Source organism: Pleurodeles waltl, chromosome 10, assembly GCF_031143425.1.
Source record: "Pleurodeles waltl isolate 20211129_DDA chromosome 10, aPleWal1.hap1.20221129, whole genome shotgun sequence".
Classification (NCBI taxonomy): domain Eukaryota; kingdom Metazoa; phylum Chordata; class Amphibia; order Caudata; family Salamandridae; genus Pleurodeles; species Pleurodeles waltl.
The window spans coordinates 625305075-625332557 of NC_090449.1; the positions used below are offsets into that span (position 1 = coordinate 625305075).

The window sequence follows — 27483 nt, forward strand, 5'->3', positions numbered from 1 at the left end:
TTCACTCTATTTTGTTAAACGCGGCTGTCAGCTCTATATAAACCCCACAGACCAGCTGATTGGACTTACAGATTCGTTTTTCTGTCAGTAATTGTAGAGTCAGACAGCCATCTATAGTTGAGTGCCTGTCCCTAAAACCCAGTTGAGTCGTAGGCAATCCAATATCTCTTCCAATTCCAACAATTCTTCCAGACTTTTTAATAAATGCTTTGTGCAAATTTTCATCGGGAAGTCTAAGAGGGTGATTATCCTATAATTACTGAAGAGATTTTTATTCATTTTTTTAAATCCCCCCTCCAGAACTCCAATATTAAATTTCCCTCGAGAAAAGCCTCATAAAAGGGAACTAAGACTTTGGTCCACACGTTGGTGTCAAGTTTCAGGGTCTCTGCTGCCAGACTATCTGGAATTTGTGGTTTTGAAGTTTTCAGATTCCATTTTGACACTTCTATTTCCACTACTGTTGGGTGGGTGGGGGTGGGGGGTGGGGGCGGAAACACCACCCAGTCAGGAGTTAACAGCAGTTCTCTTGAGCTTTGCTGTTCTTTAATGGTTGCTCCTTGATTTCCCATGTAGTCCTTTATCCTGTAAAGATCCTCAATATATTAGATCCAAGCTTCCTAAGTCACAGTATATGCCACCAATTGTTTCACTGACCCCAGTGATTTGGCTATGAGGTCTCAAAATAATTTTGATTTCCCACTCCGTAACTTGGACCCATCTTTATGATTTGTTCATCCGATCAGCACTCAATTGCCTTTCTAATTCTTTTCTATAGTCTTTTAACAAAAGGTTCCTTTGGAGTTGGTTTTGGAATTGTTTAAAAGCTATTTTGTTTTTTTTTCTTCCCTTGCTTTTTCCTGCATAGATGGACGATACCTCCTCGCAGTATGGCTATTATTTCTGTTCTTATTTGCTTCCTATCGGATTTGTTTAATTAGGCTTGCGTAGGTCGCCTATTTTGTGTTTATTGCTCTTCACTGTATAACGACCTAATAACTATTAACTGTTTTGTGGTCTGTTGTTTTAATCGTGGTGACCATACAATCCTACTTGATTTTTATTATTGTGACTTGCTTTTCATGCCAAGATTCTCTGCTTTTTGTGTTGGGATCTAAAAGGACCCATAAGTAGTTATGATCGCTCCTGAACTGTTCCCCTATTGCATGGTCTTTCACTAATGCGAAGTTAAGAGATAAGAACACAGAATATTATAACAAGGATTTTGTCCTTCCGTTATTAAACGTATTATTGCTGGCTGGAAAACTCCGATTTCTACCATTTATTATTGTTAAATTGGAACTTTTTAAAATGCTCACTAACTTTTTCCCTCTCAGGCTTTCTTGTGTTATGTTAAGCATCTGAGGGGGTGGAGAGATACCCAGACTTTATCCAATGCTGAATTGCTCTTCTCCATACTTTTTACAGACTTTATTTTTGCACGGAAGTCCCCCCCAATAAAAGACTTCTGCTGGTTGGGAGCTTAATATCAATGTCCTGTAGGAGGGCGGAGAGCGTCTTCTACGTAATTTGGTCTTGAACAGTTGGTGGCATGTAAATATTAACCAGAATTAATCAAGGAATGTTACATGTTCCAGAGGAATTTCTAACACCCCCACCCCCAAGGCCTACCAGGGCAATTGCCAAGAAATTGGAGTTCTCTAATAAGATTATCTCTCTCTTTATAATACTCTTTATTGAGATTAAGGTGCATAGGCCACCCACAGGGTGACCATATTTCCTTTTCACAGCCATTATAGTATGTGGTTGCTGGACCTCAAGCAGTACATCGTCTATGTCCCAGGTTTCCTGTAAGGCGACCACAGTGCTTTTATTTTCTTTTAAAAAGAACTTCCAATTTATTTTTAAATCTGCAATGTCCCTTGAGATTAGGTTTCATAACTTCCCATCAGTAATAGCAAGGCTTGGCTACGATCCCTTCCAGGGTAATCACTGAGGCTATCTGGTTACAATCATGTGGGGATCCCTTATGCTCTATTGTATGTGGATGGCTTGCATATGTCCTTTTAATTGATCTTATTTTATTTCTTACTATATGATCTCTGTCATACTTTTGTCATATTACCATGCGATCTCAGTCATACTTTCCAAACTTGAAGAGCTCTAAAAGCTGGAATCAAGATGGACTCGCCTCATTGTTTGGAACCTCCTGCAGAACCTTGAATTACATAGTGCTCACTTGGGGTTTTTTTCCATTATCCATCTTGCCCGGTAGGATCCGTTTCTATTATCTGTATCAATGGGAATCATTTCATACAGTTCGAGCCCTAAACATTTTAAGTCGTTGATGGCAGCCAAGGCTAGATCGACAATGATTCTTACATAGAATTTTATTGTTTTTGGGCCTTGCTGATCAGCTTTTGTTCCATATTTCTTTTGTTAGCAGGAAAACCAGCACGACGACTCTAAAGCCAATGTTGCTTAACTTAGGGACAGAATGAAAAATTATTAGCATTATAGCGTGGTTCAAAAATGGACAGGTTCTCCTGTCGCTGAAAATTTCTACCAAGTGTAACACAAGTGAGTCTTTTAGTGGGGGTGCTGAGACAAAATTTAATTTAGCTCCTAAATGTATCAGCTTCTATAGGTCATTAACCTGTCCCTTGGGCCTATCATTGTTGTCCAAGGCAATAACAACCCCAGGATTCTTAGTTTTTTAAATATAATTTTCCGGTGGGTTTGTTTTCCATATTCAGTACAGAGGGTACATTTAGATCCCCGCTGAGACACTGTGGTTTTCACCCTCCACATCATCAGTGCCCATACCATCTGGATTGAATTATGAGTGCTCTCTGGATCCTAAACGAATTTATTTTGTGGGCAAGGAAAACTCAATTTTCTATAAGCTTTATTATTAATCCTCCTTATTTACATTTTCTTTGTCTTATTTATGCCCCTCTGCATTTTTCTGTTTTGAAATGTCAAGAATGCCTATTTTGGTCTTTGCTTCAGTGCCCTGCTGTGTGAGGGGGAGGGACAACTGTCACAGAATTCAGTCTTTCCTTCTTATTTGCCATGCTCTTTTAGGAATGGAAACTAGTGTTTGGACTATTGCTCTCCACCTACTTAACAGATTGCATTGGTCTCGACACATTTTCATGTGTATCTACTCGAATACTTTTATCTAACTGGCCTACTTGAATGGTCTGCTCATCTTAGTGGATTGTTGCTTGTGCTCCTTTATCCATTTTTTATTCTCTATGTCCACTTTTTTTTTTTTTAGCTAAAGAAACAGCTTCTTTTCCCGTTATTTACTAAAGGTTGATTAATGTTCTCCATCTTTGCGTTAATAGGCTTAGCATAAACCAGGTGCCACAGGATTGCTAATGTGATTTCAATGTTCTGTTCGGAGTCTCTTTCCACCTTTGTTAGTAATTGCTTCCACTGTCCTTGCTTCTGCAGAAGCTGGGATTATTTACTGTTGCCATTTCGGGTACACTTAATATGGAACCTTTCTTGCCCTATTTTTAACTTGCATAGTTCATGCTGTCTACCAGGATAAAGTTTCCATTCTCGATTTTTACAGAATATTGTCTTGGCTGAGTGCAAGAAGTATTTTCCTGTTGTCAAATATTATGCGGAACACCCCTCAGGATTGGACTAGAGATTATCTGAGCCAACCCCCATTTTTTCTTGTCTGAGAGAATGGAACAAAGTGCATTTCATCATAATTTACGTATAGTTTATCCTCTAACAGGACTTCTAATAGTGATTTGTCACGAACTATATTAAATTCAAATTGTGTACCTGTTATTTATGCAATGTCTATCCCATCGGCATGTGTTAGGCTACCTTCTTTTGATATCTCAGCCATCTTTTTGAACTGTTTGTATCAAATAGACCGTTGTTTTCAGGTTGAGGATTTATTTCTGCTTATACTTTTACTTGGTTCACAAGGGATCCCTTAAGATCAACAGTTGTTTGTACGATGTCATCTGGAGTGATCGGACAGGACTTTAGCTCCTTGAACTGTGAATCTGGCCCTTACCTTTGCAACCCTGTATGTGGTTGCTTATGGTATATGGACTTTCTAAGTGTTCTGAAAATGTTTTTTTCCTTTGCAACTGTTGCGAGCGTTGGTTTGATTGCTGCTCCATTTAAACCAGATGAGGGTATACGGTAATCCTTTCCTGACTTGCTCCTTCAGTTGGGGCTGTCTCTTCTTCTAAGCTCATTCTTTGAAGGGCTGTACCCTGCAAAACACTTTATATTAAGCTCTTCAGCAGCTTGTCCAGCTCCAGAAGCAGCAATCCCACCCCTATTTTCTTCTGGTGATGTATCCTTACATCCCGCACTTCGTGCAGCTGATCCACAAATGTGTAGTATTCTTATTATATACATATCCCCTGGTGCAGGGTTTCACAGTGTCGTAGAAGTTTACCCTCTTGTTGTTCTTTATTTTTGGCTGTAACAGTATCTTTCTTACTCTCTGCCCACACAGACATAAGTTATTTTGTGGAATCGCTGTTAGAGTCCTCTTGTTTTACCCTTAGGTTTTGTGATCCCTGGCCGAAATAGTGCACTTGCATTAATATTTTTAAATTGTTGTTGTATTGAACTTGCTTTTGGTTGCTCTCGGTGTCCTCCCTTGACTCCATAGTATGGGCCTGAACACTTGTTACTTTTTGATTTCTCCATCATACTATATGGAGGCTTGGCCTTAAAAATACACAGAGAGCTCTGTTGAAACTATGATATCTGAATCTGCACAAGTTCTGTTCTGATATTTGCTTTCTTAGGTCCTTACTCTTTGCACCTTTCACCTTCTTTCCTCTTTGAAACAGCTCGGTAAGGATCAGTAGGCCACTTCAGAGACACCAGCCTTTTAACATGGTAAACAGAAGGCTATACTAATTTAATGCCTTTGCACAGGACCGTGCCTTGCAATGGGACCCAAGTAGCCTCCTCGGTCCGCCTGGATGCAGTAGGCCCCACCTTTTGTGCCCAGGTAGTACAGCGCCCCCACCCTCCCGATTGCAGGAAAGGAAAAACGTTTAAAGAGCCCCATCTCATCAATGTTCCTGACACCTGTCTGCCCGTCCTTGCTGCATTCCACTCTGCTTCACCATTCCACCCGAGCAGCTGCTGGTCCCCTGCATCTGCACTGCCCCAATCCCAGCCGCCCCAAGTGTCTAAACGGATGTCGCCATTGTGTGTGTGGGATGGGGGTCCTGGGGGGATTTGATGGCTGATTGCATCCATCCAGAAAGTCAACGCCAAAAACACAGTGGAGGTAGAAAGCAGAGGGCATGGGGTGAGTAAATTTCTGGCGCCAAGTGCGCAAACCGAATGGGTCGATGCCGACTGCCTCCGCACTTTAACTGGCACAGGCAGAACAGCCTCTTCCTCGGCTGCCGGTATTTCCTCCCACCTTGTAGCCTCCTTGCCTCTTCTCCCTCAAGGTGTTTACGGGATGTTGTTGAGTCAGAACCACACTGCAAGCCACACTCTAAGTACAGGACGCAAACTCCCAGTGGAGTAGAATACAGTATTGTGGTTTGTTGGTAATGCTTTTAATGGTCATCATGATCTTGACAGAGGTTCCTAATGACCAGTCTGTTTTCTAGATACAGCCAAAACATGTTTATTGGTAAAAGAGCGCAGCCTCTGCAGCCTTAAGGTCAGGTGAGGATGATCAAGGTGTACTTATTGACCTTCCAAAAGGTGTGATATCTGCTTCTTCAGAGACGAGTGTCAAGTCAATCATATCTGGTATATTCAGCATATTTGAATGCAGTCTGGAACCAGAAAAAAACACATTATTCCTATCATGACCCTGTGGATCTAAATTTTTCCGCAACACGTTTTTTTGGTTTTATTGTACTGCATGTCAAGTCAGTCAGGATGCATATTTGTTTGATTCTAGGAGTGGCAAGTTTGTTTTACCAACTGTGACAAAGCAGTTTTCTTGTTCATCAACAATTTCAAATGATAGGCCCTCAAGCAAAGAACAAAATCAACTAGTCGCAGGAAAGGGGTAGTACTCCTCATTGCAAAATCCTCTGTGTATGTAAGTGGCATATTGACCAGGACTAGAGTATCTCGATGGCCTTGGACTGCTGACTCAAAGGAACCAATGACGTTGATTACTATGTGCTTAAAAAGTACTTGCAGCATTGGGCAGCTGTGGGATGAGGAGGAGTGGGCTCAAGGTGCATGACCTTAGACCTATGCCATGTGACTGGTTTATAGAAAATTGTTTGCAGTGCTTTGGGATGTTGGCATACAATCTTATTGAGAAGCCTCTCTGTAACATATTTTTTAAGTCTTAGAATCTCTACCGACCACTGCACCCATTGTGAATGTCATTTGTAGGATTAAAGGGTGGAATGGTTGCTGAACGAGAAGTTGCTAATATGGTTATTTACCTTCCTGGTGTTTGCTTTGGTATACGAGACCTTTATGACCTAGAAGATAGGGCCCTTGGAAGCTAATTCAACACTGTCTTTGTCCACTGCTCGTATAGGTACGTATTATAAAGTATGGTGTCATTCTTGGGCCATGTGGAAACTAATCTTATCCTTCTGATTCAAGTTTAAGAGAAAGTAGGGAACTTGGGTAAGAAGGAGTTTAAATCCCAATTTATTTGTCATGCTATTGAGATTTTAGTGGTGTTTTACTTCCTTAAAGGACAGATTCTTGTGAGAAAGGATAATTTTCCCAACAACCACTTAAATAATTCTAGTTGGAGAAAAGAGCCACATCTCAACCAATGACTCGTACCTCAGTGCATCACTGTCTTGGCTATATAAAATAACAAGCTGGTGTTTTTCTGTTGGATCCGTCTGCATCCCACGGACTTATGAAAACCTGAAATTCAGGCTAAGCATGGAGAAGGCAATAGGGAGGAGAGCCTGGGGCGTACAAAACCATTCTCCTCCAATTCATTTTCCAGCTTCATTGTTCTTCACTTTGGGATGAGTCCCAGAAGGTCCAAGCGAAACCATAGGTGCCAAAATAACAATACATCAAAATAGAACACACCAGCAAGAAAAACGTGTATGTACATCCTGAAGCCAGTTTCACAGATTTTAGAAAGAAAAGATGCAATACCGCTTCATACATTAGTATGTTCTCTTAATGTTTATGAAACAATTATAGCAAATAGCCCAGAACCAAAATGATCAATTTTTGGTGGCAGTTCCAGCCACAGAATAGCAGAAAAAGGTGACCAGCCAGAACATTACCCTGGATCCTGAGGTCCTACACATTCTTAAAAAACGAAACAACCGGGGAACTGTAACTGAAGCCATATGTTGCAGATGCTCAAAGTAGACACTTTGATCTAAGTGTCCGCATGTAGCTGCAGCGAGAAGGGCTGAGGGATCTGCGGAGACTCAATTCTGAGAGGGTGGGTGAACTTGAAAAAATCTCAGGAAATGTGTAATGTTACATTAAAAAGCTCAAATCGCTATTCAAAAAAATGTAAAGTCTATCCTGCAATGTCGGATTGATAGCATTATGGGTAAAACGAACAGCCACTGAAATATTTCCAGTTAAGGGCCATTTTTTTTCTTGGCATAAAACCCCCCCACAAAATAACCCCCCCAAACATATGTGGGTTTTATCATGCAGTAAATGTGTGCAGTCAGTAACGGTTAATATGTAAAAGGCCAACATGCACTAGGGTCTCCATATGCACTCAGACGGGACACACAATATTTTAACACTTATCTTTGATCACTCACAGCAATGGCTAGTAGTGTGCAGTGCAACAACCAGGCAGTCAACACCATGCTGCGCTGCATTCTACTATACCTGGAGACGAATGTGAAAAATCACAAATCAGAGGCCAGCGTCTATACCTGCTGGTGAAAGCACAAGAGCTTGTAGAATGTCAGAAAGGGAGATGATGCCCACGATGCTACCAGCTTCATTTACCACTACCAGCCGATGAACCTGTAAGACATGAAGGATTAGTCAGAATAAATGCTTTATACTGTAAATCTTTTGAAGCAATAAGCCATGTTCATTACTAATGATGTCCTCACAGATCAATTTCAATTCTTCTATTTATACAACAAATGCTTCCATTGGGCGAAGTCTCCAAGATGTAGATCATAGTTAATAGGAAGCCAATGACCATTCTCTTCAAATAAATTCAAACAAATCCTTCCTCAAACAAACAAAAAAAACGACCTTAAGGATATTGAGAAAAACAGGATTTTAGGGAGCCTCAAACTCAACCCGAGCAATAGGGGGCTCCTCAACACCGATCAAGTCAAACCGTACCTAAGACATTAAACATTTGTAAGATTGGCCATTTGCACCGGGAATGAACAACAGTCTTAGAGAAATCACATTCATCTAAGTTCAATAAATCTGCTAAAAAGATGGAGACGGCCAATAACTTTTAGATTCATCTTCTACAAAAACAAATTTCTCTCTAGGACATAATTCAAGTTTAAATCTTCACCCAGATACATTATTTTAACTCCCATTTTACCAACCTTTCCTAAATGCACTCTAACCTCCCATCAAAATAACCAACCATTGCAGCTGGGATGTGTGGCCAACACAGCCACAGAGCTGGACGCTTTGAAAGAGCTCTGTGCTGGCCACCTTTGAATCCTTCCGAAATCCTTGGCATGCTTACATAAACGGCACGGCAGAGCACAGCAGGTGAAATCGCGCAATCCACTGTTGCATGGGGTGGTGCAGCAGAGTATCCTGGGACAAGAGGGACCCCAGAGCTGACACCATGGAGGCTCAGGTGTGTGGACCCAGGGGTCCCTAGACAGCAGTGACATCAGAGGAAGACCCAGACCTGGAGAAACAAGAAGCGGCCACCATCTTTCCCTGACCAGGCACAGACCTGGAGGTGAGGAGTGGGCAGCAACTATCCTTCCCCGCTTGGACTTGTGGCATTGAACTGGGGGCAGGGAGAGACTTTGAGGACACCTGCCCCCATCAACCGTGGGCCTGCAAGGCAACAGCGACATGGCAAGCAGCACCGTTGCCCAAGTTCCCTAGAAAAGACTTGTGCTTGTTCCTCCCCGATGTGAGGCCTCGCTACCTGGGCCCTGCCGCATACTCTATTGGCACTCCCCTGTCTGAAACTGGGGAATTGGAGCCACTGACAACTTCCAACTTCCCCCACCATCGGAAGGCAGCCCCTCTTACAGAGAGAAGGCCTGCATCCGACTCAGTCAGCCCCTGAGGAGGCGCGGTGAGGTGAGGCCCAGGGGCCTAATTCTGAATACTTTGGCTAATTGGACATATTGGGCTGCTTGCAGTTGACTCTGGCCCCACTTCCTGCTGACTGGACTAATCTTTATTCACCCAGCAGCTTGAAATTCCCCACTCTGCTGTTCTGTCAGTGAGTGGTGATGCGGAGGGGGTGAAGGTGTGAACCTGAATCGCTGCCAGGATCGTGCTAGGGGAACCACAAACAGGGGTATAGGTGCCTACATTGAGGGGGTCTCGCCTCTCCCCTCAACCCGGAGTGGCAAGGGGGACTCTTGGGGATCAAGTGACTGCATAAGACCAGAGACCTTGCAGTTGGGCACATACGGGGAATATGGTCCCCAAGTGTAGCGGATCCTTCTGAACAGACGTTCCCCTCTGCTGGCAGAGGGCCACGGGCTGGGTCCCACCTCTATGGTGAGGTTCCAAGATGACGGTTCTGAAATACTAGGATATGCTTTAAAAAAAAAAGTGCTTAATGTGACAGGAAGCGCCTCAGCAGCGGAATCCCGGATCTCGGAACTGGAAGAAACTGTCAAAACTCTCCACAGGGAATTGACGGAGACCCACAATATCAAAAAGACTGCTATGGCGACTGGAAGACTCAGAAAACAGGCCCTGGTGAAACAATGTACATTTTCGGGGTTCTGTGAGGGAGTGGAGGGCCCCAAAATGGTGTAGTTCCTAACCAACTGGTCGTGTGAAATGTTCCTCCAGGCCAACTTTTACTCTGGTTTCATAATAGATGGGGCCCACTGGGCTCTGGGGAGCCACTCCCCCAAATGGTAGTTGCATGATTTCTCAACTACCAAGACAGAGATATCCAGCGGAGGAACGCAGGCTCGGCGAACTGTGCTGTGATAACTCTAAAATCGTAATCTTTCCTCATTACACAAGGGACGTCCAAAAGCAGCGGCGCACTTTCGATGATGTCAAAACCAGACAAAGGAAATACATGCTCCTCTTTCCAACCAAGCTGAAAGTCCTCTTTCAGGGGAAATCCTTCTTTCAATCCCCAGATAAAGAATGGGCCTGATTAGAGGAACGGTCCAGGCCACTTCAGAGACCAGATCAGGAACCCATTGCCTGTTCCTTCATGATGGACGGGGCCAGACGGAAGGAGCAATGGCGGCCTTGGGGCTATCCCAAAAAACCCTGACTTCCCCAGGGCAGCAAACATGCCTAATGGACCTCCAAACAGCCGCTTCAGACTCTGAATAAGACACATACGTGTACCCAAAGAGAAGCAAACTTGCCCATTGGACAAAAATCTGGTTGATGTAGGCACAGGGGAAAGCCAGAGCTGCGAAACTGAAGATCCTCACCCTTCGACGCTGGCAATAAAAGCTCTTGAAAACGCTTTAGATGATATGTCACCACCTCAATCTACCGCTGCCACTGAGGTGGCCCCATGATGTACAGTATGGCACATGATCTGGGGCCTGCAGAGGATCTAACTGTGTTCCCATGCCCCTATACTGCCGCATCCAGAAAACTGAAGTGGACCTTAGTGTTACATATAGAGGGCCACTGTAGCCAGGGATGGCTGGCCCAATAACTATAGCTCTCAACCTTTTTTGGGGTAATTGAATACATGTGGGGGGTGGTGGGCTACAGACCTCTCAATCACCCTTACTGAGCAGTTCGTATGTTGATTTTAAGGGGTTTCACTCAAGGGGGTCCTTGCGGGTTAGGGAGGGGGTTGTATGCAGTATTGAGTTTAATGTTTCCTTTGTATGAAGTGGTTTGGTTCTGCTTTTGGGAAAGTCACCACAGACACACATAATAGGTTCCCACTTTTCTCTCCTTATCTCCTCTTAACTACACAATATAGGCACGCCCAATTACTGCCACTAAGGAGAGGTCCATTCTCTCCTGGAAAGTAAATGGCTTGGGGGACAGAATCAAATGAGGCCCAGTACATTAAACAAATCCAACCATCGGTTGTCCTCCTCCAACAAAAACACATCAGGAGCACACAATGTAAATTCCTGGGGAGCGGGGCTTATGTCACATTGGCACACTCTTGTTATACATCCGAATCTAGGTAGGTTGGCCAACCTGATTAAGAAGAATCCATTCTTCACAGTTCTACAACTTTGGACAGATCCCCTGGTTAGATATGTTGGGGCTAGGGGTCACTTGGACCGGCAAGAAGTTACTCTAATTAGTGTATAATGTTCCCCCCACCACCTCTAGGCTCCCGCACATGACAAGGTGACCGAGATACTTATGGAGTCCTCATCCGCACTTCATGTGATTGGGGGGGTTGGGGTCTTCAACAATGTGCTGACGCCCTATCTCAATAGAACAACTTCACACAACCTGACGACAACCCCCCCACACACTTATCCCTATTCACTACCACACTGGGCCTCTGGGACCTTTGGGGAGGGTACGCCCGTTTGAGAAAACATACTCTTACTTCTCCGGGGATTATAAAGTATTCTCTCACCTAAATTATATTTTCTCCCCTACGGGCGAAGTGAACATGATACATCAAGCAGAGTATCTGTCCCGTGGTCTCTCACCATTCGCCCCTATGGGTGAAAATAAGTGGGCGGCATGGAAATGGGATGGGGTGGAAACTACATGTACGGGATTTACAAGACACTGAGGTGGTTGTTGTGCGGCTTAGAGTAGACAGAGAGCTTTATTTTAAGGAAAATGAACACTTGGTCATCTCCAAAACGAAACTTTGGGAGGCTTGTAAGACGGTCCTCCCTGATAGAGCCCAAAACCGGATAGCACAAAAAAAAAAAAAGAGGTAGTCTTCAGCCTCCCTTGATTGACTAGAGGGTCAAATGTTGGAACTTGAACAAGCACTGCTACGACACAAATACAAAGCCCTAGTGCACGAAGGTGCCAAAAGCCAAATTATATAGTCTTTACACCATCTAAATGACACAGGAGATAAGGAGGGGGGGGGGGGGGGAGACTTTTGGCCTGGTTGAGGTGGAGAGCGGCGAAGGAACGCTGAGTCGACCTAGTGCTAACTCCCGAAGAGAGAATGGTAGACATTGATGAAAAAATAGCCAAAGCATGTGCTGACTACTACGGGGAACTCTATACAGCGAGACAACTATAAACTTTGCCCCACATAACAGATTATCTGGCAATGATCACAACTCCCACTCTGGACTAGGAAAATCGCGAAATGCTTTAGTCAGATTTTACCCTGGAGGACATCTGTGCTGCCACAGAGAAGTTCAACTCCAATAAGACTCCGGGTCCCAACAGTATGACGGTGGAGTTTTATAAATGGTACATGGACCTCCTGGGACCCCAGTTCCTTAACTTATTCAAAGAAACTGCACAAGATGGAGTCCTCCCACCCAACATTCGACAGGCAGTCATTGTGGTAATTCCCAAAGATGGCAAACCCAGGGATCAATGCAGCTCTTACCACCCTATTTCTCTACTCAAATGCTTAAGTTAAAATATTGGCAACAGTTTTGGCCACCAGGTTACTACATCCTTAATTCACAGAGACCAATCAGGCTTTGTGTCTGGCAGGTCTACACATTATAATCTTCGATGCGCCCATAACTGGTTAAATGAAATAAACAACTGACTGGAACTGAACATGCTCCTAGCGCTCGATGCTGAGAAAGCGTTTGCCGCTGTACACTTGCCATTTCTTTAACAAACGTTTGTTAAATATGGCTTTGGCCCTAAATTTAGAAGCTGGGTGGAACTGCTATACCGGGCTCCTGTGGCCTACGTGCGGGTGAACGGAGTGAGGTCCGTGGAGTTTCCCATCAGTAAGGGCACGAGACAGGGTTGTCCTGTGTCTCCCTTGTTATTTGCCCTAATCATTGAGATGCTGGCATGCACGCTATTGGCCCATCCAGAAATCCATGGCTTCACCATCCCAGACAATGAAGCACCCGAGGAAAAGATTTCTCTTTATGCGGATGACATTCTACTATATGTGACCCTACACTCCGTCCCTTACCCAGATCTTCTGCATGTTCGATGAATACAGGAACCATTCAGGGTACTGTATTAACTGGGACAAAACCACAATCTATCTCCTTCAAACAGGGGTTGCAGTCCCCCCTCTCCCCAGCAGTTGTCTCACATCACCCTGGAGTTCAAGAATCTCTATATTTCTGACTCTGACTAAAGAAACTGTTTTTTAGTGTAATCTTGGGAAAGTGATACAAGCCTGTCAGGAGGATATAGAAAGATGGTGAGGACCACCCCTGACACTCATAGGAACAGCCGCAATGTATAAAAATGTGTTTTCTGCGTAAACTGCTTTACGCCCTGCAGCACACATACTACCCCATATCCCAAGAAATCTTTACACAAATAAATGGAGACCTGCGGGCACTTCTATGGAATGGCAGACATCCTAGGATTGCATGGTGACTCTACAGCACAACCAATACAAATGTGGCATTACCCTCCCAGGTGTGTGAGCCAGTTATTGGGCCTCTCAATTAACATCAATGACTGGGGCTTCGCTCCTCTGAATCACCTAACTTTTCAACTGGAATGATCACAATGGACTACTTCCTCCTATCTACACTATCCTGACGGGGGCCGTGGTACTCTACCTTTCCTCCCGGCCGCACAGGTAGTGATCAGAGATTGGGAGAATGTCATGAGAGCTATCCTGCGGCATGGTAGATGCACAAAAAGTGCTGTGGTGGGAGGGATGTTGGCTCCCAGAGGTGCAAAAACTATAGGGCTTCAAGGCATGGGACTTGATTGGGATCTCCAAACTGGTAGACCTCTTTGAAAACAGTGATTTAATTGAGTTTACCTCACTCAATCTTCGCTATGTCATGCACAATATCCAATTCATGAGTTACGCACACAAAAACATGCATGGAGGGCACATGGACTATCTGAGGAGGGCATCCGTGAATACCTCCAGCTCATGGGGTGACGGTTGATTGATGAGCTGGGGAGGGGTGACCTCTGCCACATACAAAACCCTTAACAACAATATGCCAGTCAGGCTAGTGGGACTCAGAGAAATGGATGCAGCAGGAGGGTGAATTGGATGATGTCAATGGAGGGGCAGCCCTGACGCATCCCAGGGAAGTGGCTATAAAATCCAGATTACGACTGGTCCAATTTATGCTACTCCATAGCCTATATTATGATAGGCGCCGCCTTCACATTATCAGGAGTGCCCAGGATCCATTCTGTTTACAGTGTCAAAATACTAAGGGTTCATTTCTCCGTACACTTTGGGATTGCCCCTGCATACAAGAGTACTGGACGGTAATCACGAGGGAAATTGGAGAGGTTCTCTCTACTCTGATCCCTCTAGATCCAAAGTTCATCCGCATAGGGATCCCAAACGACGTGGTCCTCCATAGGGCCAACTTTGTAGTGGATCCTATTTGGTTTTTATTGATAATCAGGAGATAGCTTAGCCTTCTGGCTTGCAGGCCTGTGCTCCCCTCACTTAGTGACTTTTAAGCTGCCACAAATCACCATTTACTTTTTGGGCCTTTTGCTGAGGTACTGCTTGTGAGCCGGGAGGGTTGGGCCAATAGTTGTGACTGGTTGTAGGATTGGCCTAGTCACCTACAAACAAAAGTGCTGTCATCCCCAAACCAGCAGTCTTGCCTAGAGTAAGAATCCAACTATGACAACTTTTACTGTGTAGTCTTTGACTAGTGGTTGCCAAAAGAGACAAAGACAGACACTGGGGGTCCAGAGAGTGCACAGCGCTACAGGAATCGAAAAGGGGCATGGATACGTACTCGGCACGGAAAAAGTCACATAGGCCAGCAGGAGTTGTCCCTGGAAATTCTACAACAGGGGTTGGCGGTGGGGGGTGTGGGGGAAATGAACAAGCTACTTATCTTAGAATTTCGCCTAGGCCTCAGTCTGGATCCGGAGATTTTTCTTGAGCAGTACCCCCGCGCACTTTCAAGTGGCGTCGGTGGACTCTGTCCATCGTTGGTATCGTGTTCACCGGGTATTGCACTGCAGGTCATATATAGGCGCCACCGCGGCCTGCTCACATCAGTTTCTTTTCACGACTTTCCACGTCAGTAGAGCGGAGTCATGAACAACACTGACCCTGGTGCGTCAGAACAAGGGCCCTGAAAAGTCCCCACCCCTAATATCAGTTTGCAGAGCAGGGAGGATGGGTCGGTCAGTAAGGAATCTGCAACCAGAATATGTCTTTAACAGATAATTTGTTACGAAGGTAAGTAACTTGTTCATCTGATGGAGACTTCTAGTTGCAGATTCCTTATAATGGAATAGATACCCAAGCAATACCATCCCCAGAGATGAGCTGCGAACCAAGATCATACTAGGAAGTCCTGCAGGACCGAACGACCAAAGTAGCCATCCCGACAAACCTGACTGTTCAGGCAGTAGTGTTTAGCAAACGTGTGCACAGACGCCCACGTAGATGTCTGGCAGATAAAAAAGGACAGGAACGCCGCGTGCTAACGCAGTGAAAGCAGCAGTTGCTCTGGTGGAATGAGCACGCAAGCCCTCTGGGGGTTGCTTCTTAACCAAAGCGTAGCACATTTTGATGCAAAGAAGCACCCATCGAGAGATGGTATGCTTTTTCCCCTGCCTTCCCTTTTCTGGCACCAACATACCTGACAACGAGTTGATCGTCCAACCGGAAATCTTTAGTACGATTAAGATAGAACGCCAAATCTCTTTTTGGGTCCAGACGGTGGAGTCTCCCCTCCTCATGGGAAGGATGTGTGGGTGCATAGAAAGTAGGCAGGGTGATGGACTGGCCTACATGAAAAAGGCATAACCACCTTTGGAAGGAAAGAAACCTTAGTGCGCAACACCACTTTGTCAGGGTGCACAGACAAGTATGGAGGTTTAGACAAAAGGGCTTGAAGCTCACTCACCCTGCGAGCAGAGGTGATGGCAACATGAAAGACAGTTTTGAAGGTGAGAAGCCGCAAGGGACAATTGTGCATCGGCTCAAAGGGAGTACACATTAAATAAGTAAGGACAAGATTGAGGTCCCACTGAGGCATGATATATGGAGTGGGAGGAAATAAATGGGTGAGGCCTTTTAGGAATCTACTAACAATAGGAGATTTAAAAAGTGAACGCTGATCAGGTAACCCAAGGAAGGCTGAAATGGCAGATAAATACCCTTTACAGGTGCCCAAAGCAGAGCCCTGCTGGGCGAAAGAAAGAATGAACAGAAGAACCTCGGATAGAGGGGCAGAGAGCGGATCAACAGATTTGTTGGTGCATCATGCCACAAGTTTATTCCAACAACAGGCATATACAGTTTTGGCTGAGGGACGCCTGGCTGCCAAGATAACATCGCAGACTTCGGGTAGAAGATCAAAAGTCGTCAACTGTTGCCACTCAATCCCCACGCATGAAGGCGGAGGTTTGACAGGTTTGGGTGAAGAACCGTCGTCCCCTGTTGCTGCGACAGAAGATCCACCCGAAGAGGAAGTCTGAGTGGAGGATCGATGGACATGCTCAATAGCATTGGATACCAGATTCTCCATGCCCAGTCCAGAGCCACCAAGATGACTTGGGCCCAGTTGTTCCTGATCTTCTTGAGAACCCCTGGCAGAAGTGGTATAGGCGGAAAGGAGCCCGGGGTTCCACCCGAGACGAAAAGCATCTCCGAGCGAGAGCTGCCTTGGAAACTCCAACGCGCAAAACAGCTGACATTGCGTGTTCTCTGTGGAGGCGAACAGATATAACCAAGGCTCTCCCCACTGCTGAAAGAGACCTTGTGCCACCTCCGGATGGAGATGCCATTCATGATCGGCTGTGCATCGATGGCTGACTTTGTCCGATCTGGCGTTGAGAGAATCCGCCAGATGTTGAACCACCAGGGTAATGCCCTGATGTTCCTTCTAAGTCCAGAGGTGTAGTGCCTCCTGACAAAGTGTCCAGGACCCTACTCCGCCATGTTTGTTGCAGTACCATATGGCAGTAGTATTGTCTGTGAACACCTGCAATACTTTCCCTTTGAGAGAAGGAAGAAATGCTTTCAACGCAAGCCTGATTGCCCAGAGCTCCAGAAGATTGATATAGAGCCCAGACTTCGCCGGAGACCAGAGGCCTCTGATCTCCGCCTCTCCCATGTGGCCGCCCCAACCCAGAAGTGACGCTTCTGTCACTATAGATAGATCTGGTTGGGGAAGGGATAGGGATCTGCTGTGGACCCAATGCGGATTTGAAAGCCACCACTGCAGGCCTTTCGCAGTCCCCTCCGAGATCTGGACCATGTGTGAGAGATTCTCCTGATGCTACACCCCCTGGAACTTCAAGTCCCACTGCAGAGCCCACATATGCCATCTGCCATGTGTTACTAGCAGGATGCAGGAGGCCATGAGACCCAGGAGCCTCAGAGTCAGTCTCACTGAAACCCAAGACCAAGGCTGAAAGATTGGAATCATAGCCCGAATGTCTTGGACTCGCTTTTCGGGAGGATAAGCCTGAAACTCCACTGTGTCCAGAACAGCTCTGATGAAGGGGAGCGTCTGAGAGGGAGTCAGATGTGACTTTGACACGTTTATAGTGAACCCCAGCGTGTGCAGGAGGTTCACCGTAGTCTGAAGGTGGGAGATGACTTTCTGTGGCGAGTCTGCCTTCAACAGCCAGTCGTCAAGGTAGGGGAAGACTGACACCCCTAACCTGCACCGATGAGCTGCAACCACCGCCATCACTTTCGTGAACACCCAAGGGGCGCTGGTAAAGCCGAAGGGAAGCACGATAAACTGAAATTGCTTGTGACCTATCACAAATCGTAGGTAACGTCAGGCAGGATGGGGATATGGAAATAAGCGTCCTGCAAGGCAAACGCTACCATCCAGTCTCCCGGGTCCAAGGCAGACAGAACCTGAGCCAAGGTGAGCATTTTGAATTTCTCCTTCTTGAGGAAGTAGTTCAGGTCCCGAAGGTCTAGGATGGGACGCAAGCCCTTGTCCTTTTTCAGCACCAGAAAGTAGCGGGAACCTACTTCGGGCACAGGGACCTTTTTTCGATTGCTCCCTTGGCCAAGAGAGCTGCGACTTCCTGGCGGAGAAGTGCCAAATGATCCTCTGGAAGGTGACTGAAGGATGGAGGCGTGGCTGGTGGAGAAGATTCAAAAGGGAGGAAGTAGCCCTTTTGAACGATCTGCAAAACCCACCTGTCTGTAGTGATGGCTTCCCAGTGGGGCAGGTGATGGCGAATCCTGCCGCCAACTGGATGGAAGTGGGGGAAAGGACTAGGAGGGTTTGGAGGCTGCAGCAGGGGCAGAGGTAGACTGGGCAGACCTCTGGTTCCCTGTCTCATGCCCATGTGTTATTCCGCATCCCCGGCCACACAGAGGCTGGACAGCAAGGGTGGCACGCTGGCGGGGTCGAGGACGCGACAGGGAGCCCCTTCCGTGGCAACGAGAGGGGCGAAAAGCTGACTGCGGGGCGAGGGGCAGAGGAAAGACCAAGGGACTGAACCGTAGCCCGGGAATCCTTGAATCTCTCCAAGGCCGGGTCTGCTTTGTCTCCAGAGAGACGGGAGCCATCAAAGGCCATGTCCATGAGGGAATGTTGGTCATCCCCAGAAAAATCAGAAGTATGCAACCAGACGTGGCATCTCAAGGCTACCGTCGTAGCAACCGATCTGCCCAGAGAGTCGGTCGTGTCCAGCCCACAACGGATCGTGAACTTTGCCACATCTCTCCCATCGTTCACAGCTTGGGAGATGATAGCACGGCCTCCTCCGGTATCTGCGGCAGGACTTGCGCGACCGTATCCCACAAAGCGTGGGTATAGCGGCCCAAAAGGCATGTGGTGTTCACAGACCGCAGCGCGAGACTGGAGGAAGAAAACAACTTACCAAACTGTTCCAGCCTTTTTGATTCCCTGTCCGGGGTGCAGAAGGGAATGCGCCTGAAGAAGAGGAAGCCTGAATGATAAGACTCTCAGGCGTGGGGTGTTGGGACAGGGATTTAGGGTCGTTTGGAGTGGGCCAATGGCGGCGTGCAATAGTCCTATTCACAGGAGCCTCTGTGTTGGGTTTGGACCAAGTACCCAAAGGGACATTGGTGAGGGCTTCATTGAATGGCAAAAGGGGTTCTGAGGTGGAAGCCCCAGGCTGAAGCACCTCCGTCAGGAGACTGGACCTGACCTCTACAGTAGGAAGCTCAAGGCCAAGGACCTCAGCGGCCCTACTGACCACCATAAGTTGCTCCATCCACCAAAGCCATGGTAGGAGGAGACAGCATGCCAGCATGGATCCCGAAGGCCCCTCAACCAAACCCCTTGGGCCCGAAGGCGCCGTATCGGGGTCGGTCTGCCCAAAGATGAGGTGCATGGCCTCAGAGAACTCTTTAATTTGGGTGGGGGTTGCTCTGGCTGTGGAAACTCAGGTAAGCCAAGAGTGAACCCAGACGCAGGCTCCAAGGACGGAGGCCTTGAGCGTCGACGCTCTTCCTGCGTCGTGTCAGCCGAGCGATGGGACCTCTTTGACTTTTTCTTCTTCTTACCTGCACCCGAAGATTTAGAAGAAGACAAGTTGTGATGGCTCCGCAAACGGTCTCGAGACCTTCCTTCCTCACGATCTTACCGGGACTTACGCGGAGTCGAGTGCCGGGCTGCCATGAGCTTTAGGGACCGCTCCCTCAAAACCTTCGGGTGCATGGCCCGGCACTCGAAGCAATGACTTCGGGTCGTGCTCGAGACACCACAAACAAACCCAATGCGGATCCGTCACCGACATCGTGCAGTGACAGTCCTCGTACGGCTTGAAACCGGTCTTTGGGGACATCCTCGATGCACCAAAATTCTCACCAAAACGGTTGAAGTCGGTCAAAAAGAGACCAGGGTAGTTATTTTCCAGATCAGCGCGTGGCGCGGAAAGAAAAGAACCAGCATCACTGCGCAAAGGCGGCATCTATATACTACTCTCGACATCATCAGGGGGACTACGACGCCCACAGAGTCGACCGACGACACCTACTGACACGCAAGGGTGTTGCTCAAAGAAAAATCTCCGGATCCAGTCTGACGCCTGGGGGAAATTCTAAGGTAAGGAATCTGCAACTAGAAGTTTCTATCAGATATCTAAATCAGGACCTAAGTCACATATGGTGTTAGAATGCTGAAACAGTGCAGGTAAAAGCCTATACATCGCTTTTTCTTTAAACTATATTTAAGTTAAACAGTCTCAATTTATTCTGAACTTTCAGGAGAGTCTTTCAAGCAAAGTGAGGCAATGATAGGATGCTGATGATTTAATTAGTTCTTTACCACTTTCAGAATTCAGAAATTCTGGTTAGCCAAGCAACAGACGTGATAGACTCTGGAACACCTGCCCAGGAGCAGAATGCTGGTCCACATGTTGAGCACTAGCCACCAACCTGCTCAGAAGGTTACACAAACTTCATGGACTACTGGCAAAAAAATAACAGGGCTGTTTAGCTAGAACACCCAAAACGCTCTCTAAATGGCTACATGTCCCACATCATCTTTTGTGTGAGTTAAACTCCTGAGTGAGTATAAAACAAAGCTGGTAAATATTAGTCAACACCCTGCCCAGAGAGTAATGGAGCTGACTTTGAAATAAGAGACAATGGCTTAACAACAGCTTCAGCTATGTATATATTTTTTTAACTCATTGTCATAGGGGAAAATTATGTTCTGCTCCAAAGGGAAGTCTGTATTGTCGTCTTGTGTGTCTTGCTCGAAGACAGTAAACGTGCTGTGCCAGACTCTGTGCTTCCATCTAGCATTCTTCTAGATGCATTCCCATGGTTGTGGCATTGTATAGGGTTTGTAGAGTCACACATTGGCACATGTAATGGGCGAGTGGTTGTGAACTGAAGCTCAGCAATAATGCCAGGTGCCTCTTTAGGCACAGGTCGCTTCCTTTACTCAGTGCTGAGAAGCAGTCATGGTCAATAAGCCTAAAGTGACATGGGGCAATGCTTGCCTAAAATATGCTACCTGGCTGTGAAAGAGCACTGGCAAGGGGAGGAAGGCAACCCAAATAAAACAGTATCCCTCACCACAGAGATATAAATCATGGTTACTTTACTAGAAGCAGTCAAGTACCTCCCTCTATGGAAGCTGCTTTCTTCGCCAATGCCCAGATTGAGCCATGGGCAAATGAGAGAATTATAAAGAGGAGGAATCTTGATCTGGTGCACAATGCTTGGTGTGAGAGAGCACTAGCAAGAGGAGGGGGAGGGAACCCTTACTCATTTCATGAAAAAAGACACCACAGGGCAAACAAAATTGGCAATGTTCGCAAGCTAGAACAGCTTTGGTCAGGAACTACGTTATGCCTCAACAATAAAAATAAAGTTGAAGTGTAAAGTCAATGGCAAAACTAAGGCTTGCCCTTTTTAAATAAAAAAAAATATATCCATAGTTGGACATTGTCTCCTTCTTATGGGCTGAGCCTTGTGGAACACTACTTCAGACACGTAGGCTAAAATCAGAAAATACCAACTTCTGCAGGCGATGCAGTTTAGTTTTTAATAGATTTAAGCGGATAGTTGCCTCATGTACTTTACAACACAACAACTCTTATTGAAGCAGCACACAGCCCTTCATGGTCAAGTTCTTGAAATGACATTTTACATGCAACCAAAGCCAAGAAAATCTTGATCAAGGAGCATGTCAATTTGTGGGTTGACAGATCAGACTATCAACCTGTGATACGCTCACTCAACAACATACATGCCTTCTGCTTCGAAAAGGTGGCATGTGACCTACCACACAAAGCTGGTCATACACTGGACGTTATGTTCACTCACAATTTTGAAACCTAAAAAAGGGGAATGCAACTACAGATTATGTCATGCCAACCTAACTTAGAAACATGTTGCTCAAATAAAAAATTACACCTCCTATTCCCAACAGAAAATATGTTTAGAGCAATCTGATTCAACTTACAGTTCTGTCAAACCATACAACCTCACTCAACATACTATGAAGCCATGCATGATAATCTTCACTACAAAAAGTCACCTGCTGAAGACATCTTAGCACCAGACAAGTCCAGAAAACCAAGGTTAGGTGTCAAGCCAATATGCTCTTTTGTAGAGCACAAGCTGACCTGAAACATGCCAACTGCAACCTTAAGTGCAATGACACAAGTCACAGACTGATGAGGACAAAACCTGATGGGAGAGATTCAGTAGAGGTTACCATGGAGCCATCAAGATAGTCAAAAAGGTCTACTCTGCTAAAAGGATGGATGAGACACTCAACCAAAGGAAGTCATCATCATTTATCAAGAAGTGTCTAATGATGGACATATTATAAGGATAACAAAACTCATAAGAGACGATAGCAAGGTCCCAGAAGAGGACCTAACAAAGATCTCAGAGGCAATATGACAGTGGATAGTGGGAATGGCCATGGAAGCAGTGGGTTTCCCCTAGAATTTTCCAAGCACCTTTTCAGTAAAATAACAGATCACCTACTCAGCTCTTTCTGGGGGATAGGAGAGAGGGAAGCCTTTCATATGATTTTAGGACAGCAACAATAGTTATTATACTTAAAGAGGAAAGCTCAAACCTGACTGTGAATCATATAGACCAGAAATGGAAACCAACATACTAGCACAAGTACTAGCAAACCACATTCGTACAATGACAGATTTGCAAGTCCACACCGACCAGTCATGGTTTAAGTCAAACAGGAGAAAAGACACATTCTTTGGTAATTATATGATTGCATGGATTCATAACTGGAGTTTCAGGATCCAACAATGGTCTTTCACAATAGCTGTGCTAGAGAGAATGGGATGTGGCCCATACCTTCCCGCTTGAGTAAAGTTGCTATATGCCACTCATGTGACTAGGGTACAGGTGAATGAAATCTTGTTAAAACCATTCCCTCTGAAAAGAGGAGCCAGACAGGGATGCAACCACTCATATTTCCTCTACACTCACACGAGAGTCACTGGTGTGCTACCATTAATACGGATGCCCAAATAAAAAGTTTATTGTGGGATCAATAATGGGATTACAGGTAGTCAATTTACATGGATAACATTATGCTTTATTTGGCAAACCCAGTGGACTCCATGAAAATCATTCTACACATATTTCGGTATTTGGTAGGTACTTGGGATCCAGTATGGACTGGCACAAATTAGTAATTACACAAAAAAAACCAGTAACTACGGTAGGGGCAGGGTGTCAAGTGTGGAGATCCTCACAGTTTGGAGGTCCGCTAACATGGTATATCAACACACAGCCAGTGGATATTTGTGTAGCTCTAGTGGGTCTTCTCTGTGATGGGCGACACTCTCCGTCTGAGCCAAGGCAATCATGAAGTGTTCCCAAGCAGTGAGTAGAGGAGGGGTAGGGGACTTCTACTTACGTGTGATGAGACGCTGGGCCAAGAGATGGCCTAGGTCGAGAAACCGGTCTGTGGCCTTGTATCGTTTAGCACGACAGCGTAGCTCAAGTATGCATATTTCCCAGGTGTGCATCATTAGGTGTCACTTACAACGTGCCAGGTGGGAAGTGCTGCCTTTCCAGTATTGGTGATGCGATGGACAGGACCATAGCAAGTGCAAAATATAAGCATCTGGTAAACAACAGCAAAGACAGACGGCATCAGTGCACTTAAAGTAATAAGTGATTTTCTGAGGGGCAAGGAAAGCCCTGCAGAGGATGTGGTATTGGATGAGGCGAAATCTAGCATTTGGCGGGATTAGGACAATGACGCTCCAGTCCTGAACTCTACTCATTGTCCATGCAGGGGCGACCTAGGTCCATCTCCCAATGGCAACGCAATGAAGTGAGTAATATCGCCGTATGGGTTTGCTTAAAGTCAGCTAACCAGAGTGTCTAATGTGTTACCGGACCTATGACATGGAGATATTGAATAGTGAGATGCAGCAGACGTTCATGTTGCATATCACCCCATCTATTGCCTAATGCTTTAATCGAAGTAAGGTAAAGGAGGAATCGGCCCAGTGGCAGGCCTTCATCTTATACAAGAGTTACCATCTCAGTACAAGTCACCGGGTGTATGTATTCTGGCCTCATGCCAGGAAGATAATTGCAATTGTGATGTAATTGAGCCCCAGCACGGTGTACACCGCAACGGGAGTGCCGGTACGTAAGGGACAACAGGTTTAGTAATAGAAAGGCACTGTATGTAGCTACCTGCAGAAGCATAGGGCCAGGCATTGGTGTAGTCATGCAGGAGTAAAATAAATGGAGCAAGGCACGTAGGTCCCAGGCTGGGGAGGCGGTGGCAGTAAGGTATAAGCTTGCTAGCCAGCAGGTCACCCATTGGAGCTGAGAGGCAAAATAGTACTGCTCAGAACTGGGAACTGCTAGAACACCCCTGTCCATAAGTACATAGAGATTCTGCAGCACCACCCAGCATTGTGTGTTTAGCCAAATTAATGTCTACATTATATTTTCAGGTAAACAAAAAAATGGTTTCGGAGCGCACAGTGGGAGGTTAGCAAATAATATAATAATCAGATTTGCATAGCCATTTTGACAAAGGTGATGTGACCTGCAACAGAAAGTGGGAGAAATTGCCAGGCTCTCGTTTGTGCACGCAGCGAGGTCACCGCTCGTGTAAGGTTGCCTTCAAATAAGTTTAAAAAAGAGTGATGAATGATGATGCCTACGTCTCTAAACTGGATGGGCTGCCAGGTCATACGAATTCCATTAAGGCAAAGAGCAGGGTCACAGTATCCGGAATGACATGAATATCCTAAAGATATAAAAGCAGATCATCCACATACAAAGAGACTGAATATAGGTAGTCACCCAATGGGATCCCCCAGGGCTGGCTATAAGCATGAAGAGCCAGCAGTTCGATAGCTAATGAGAAAAGGAAGGGAGAGAATGGGCAGCCCTGGTGTGTGCCTGTGCCAGTCAGGAGTGGGTCGGAGATAAGGGTACCTGTTTTTATCCGGGCCGATGGGAGGGTATAAAGAAGCTTAACTAGCCAAATTAATTGAGGCCTAAACCAATAGTGCTGCAAAAAATTCCAGGAAGTCAAATGCTTTCTCCACATCCAGTACCATGCAGCCAGACTGGATCCGGAAGAACCTCACTAGATTAAGGGTTGTGTTATACGCTGGGACAAACTCATTCTGGTTGGTGTACCAGCGCAGGCACGAACGGCACCAGGCGATCGACGAGTTCTTTAGCCAGGATCTTGCAGTCAGCGTTTAAGAGGACCAGTGGTCTGTGAGAGCCCAACGCAATTGGGTGCTTGCCAGACTTGGGAAGAGATATAAGCAGTGCTTTGCACAGCATGGCTGGCAAGCAGGCAGCAAATAAGGCTTCATCGTAAATTGTCAGCAGGCGGAGCGATAAAATGGGGCATAGACTTTGTAAAATTCATAAGGAAGATCATGAAGTCCAGGAGTCTTACCATTGGCTAGGGCATGAATGGCCTCCTGAGTCTTGACTAGAGTGAGAGGGTTTTTAAGTTGCGCTATCTGTTCCTGTGTCACCCATGGGATAGATACACTGGATAAGAATGAGTCCATCTGTCAATGAAGTAGTCGCAGACTGATATAGGAATGAGTAATGACGTTAGTTCAGTATGTATGGCAGTTTGCATGTGGAGGAAGATCCCCACTGGCCACTTACAGTTCCATTATTGGGTGAAGGGGCTGCTCCTGTTGGATAAGCCAAGACAGCAAAGAGCCCAATTTGCCTGCCCTGGTATGTGTCCTGGCCGAGTGAGCGGCTCACTTGAGACAATTAAGTCTCTCCAATAGTGTAGAGTGTCCCCGTTGTGGTTGGGTACCAAGTGTTCCCAGAAGGCAATGGTGTGTAACGTTTGGGTCTCATGACCCAGCAATTCACGCTCGATCTGAGTGATTTCCTTATTCAACTGACGGCGCATGTTCTGGGTGGTACCTATACACTGTCCAGTGATTGCGACTTTAAATTTAAAGGCGCTCCACTCAATTAGCCGGGATGACACACTGTTAGTGTTGACATCAAAGTATTCAGTAAAGGCTGTGTCTAATAATGTACAAAAATGGAGATTCTCCAAAGCCATTGACTGGAGACACCATGTGGGAATGAGTAGAGATTGCGATGCTCAATCAAAATGTAACAGCTGAGGTTTATGATCAGAGTGTACTGCCCAGGTAATCAATGAAAGTGACATGTGGGAGAATAGCAGGAGAACTGACCAAGAAAACAATGCGAACATGTAAATCATGCAGGCACAAACAGAAGGACTAGAACCTGGTGGTGGTGGTGCATGCATGCATGCATGCCATGTATCTGATAGGTGCCAGTGTCCAAGCCAGTCCGCCAGATTCTGGGCGCTGAACGTGGCAGCCAGGAGAGGGGGAAACAAGCAGTCTAAAACGAGTCGTATTATAGTATTGTAATCCTCCCCCCTACTCCAACAGTCAGGGCAACCCACTCCAACTTGAGTGTGTCAGACAACTTAGACTAAAAGGCCGCTTTGTCTGTGTTCTGGGTGTATATACTGCCCAGAACTATGCAACGGCAATTGTTTGGAAGGGAATGCCTGATCCACACCTCCACTCCTCTTGCATATTTTGGAATGTTAGTGGAGAAAACCTGACCTTGCCAGTGCTGCAGCAGTTTTACAGTCTCAGTGTTTATTAAATGCTACTCTTGCAAATATGCAATAAGGCATTGCGATGGCGTGGATAAGAATATATAGCATATCTACAGGAAGAGGTATGCATGCCTCGCATGTTCCATGTTGTAATGTTGGTGTTAGCTGTATCACTAATAGGGGTGTGCCGAGGAATCTGATATTACCTGGGAGAGTAGGGGCTAGTCCCTGAATAAAGTGTGAGATAGGCGGGTGTGGACAAGAAATCTTAAAACTAAACAAGAAAACATGATGCAAAAGAACTAGGTCTAGAAAACTATTGGGACGGAGTAACAATGTGTCTTTCCAAACCTTGCAACCGTCTATGTGAGAAACAAACCAACCAATGAAGCTAGGTCAGTGTCCGGGGTGCAGGCATGAGATACCCTGATGAGCTGTCATGGCTGGAGGACCCATCCAAGTTCCTTTCAAGGTTGGACTGGATCATAGTGTCTTGCATGGTTGCGGCCATCTGCAGTGCGTTCCGTCGCTCCTGAATGACCTGCTCCAACTTAGGTGTGGATGGAAGTTGGAGGGCGTCATGCCCCGGGGTGTTGGTCTCTCAATTAGAGCACCACTGTCTTTTCTCCAGGTTAGTAGGGATGGCATGATACTGGGACAAATGTCTCAATCCAGCCCCAAGCCTCCTTGAAATCCGTGAAGAAATAAGTCTTCCTGTCCATAACAATCCGGAGTTTCACTAGAAATAGGAGTGAGCATTTCACATAGA

General features: G+C 46.0%; 1 protein-coding gene across 13 annotated transcripts in view; it reads right to left on the reverse strand.

Annotated features, from left to right (window-relative positions):
• The window catches only part of PRKAG2 (protein kinase AMP-activated non-catalytic subunit gamma 2), a 1410703-nt gene that overhangs the window by 3046 nt on the left and 1380174 nt on the right, over window positions 1–27483 (reverse strand). For 11 of the 13 annotated variants that reach the window (XM_069211100.1, XM_069211102.1, XM_069211099.1 and 8 more), the window contains one exon: window positions 7827–7920. In XM_069211100.1, the coding sequence (XP_069067201.1) occupies window positions 7827–7920 (94 nt within the window). Of the gene's footprint in view, window positions 1–7779; window positions 7921–27483 lie in introns of all 13 variants that reach the window. The other 2 variants (XM_069211103.1, XM_069211101.1) reach the window with 1 other exon arrangement.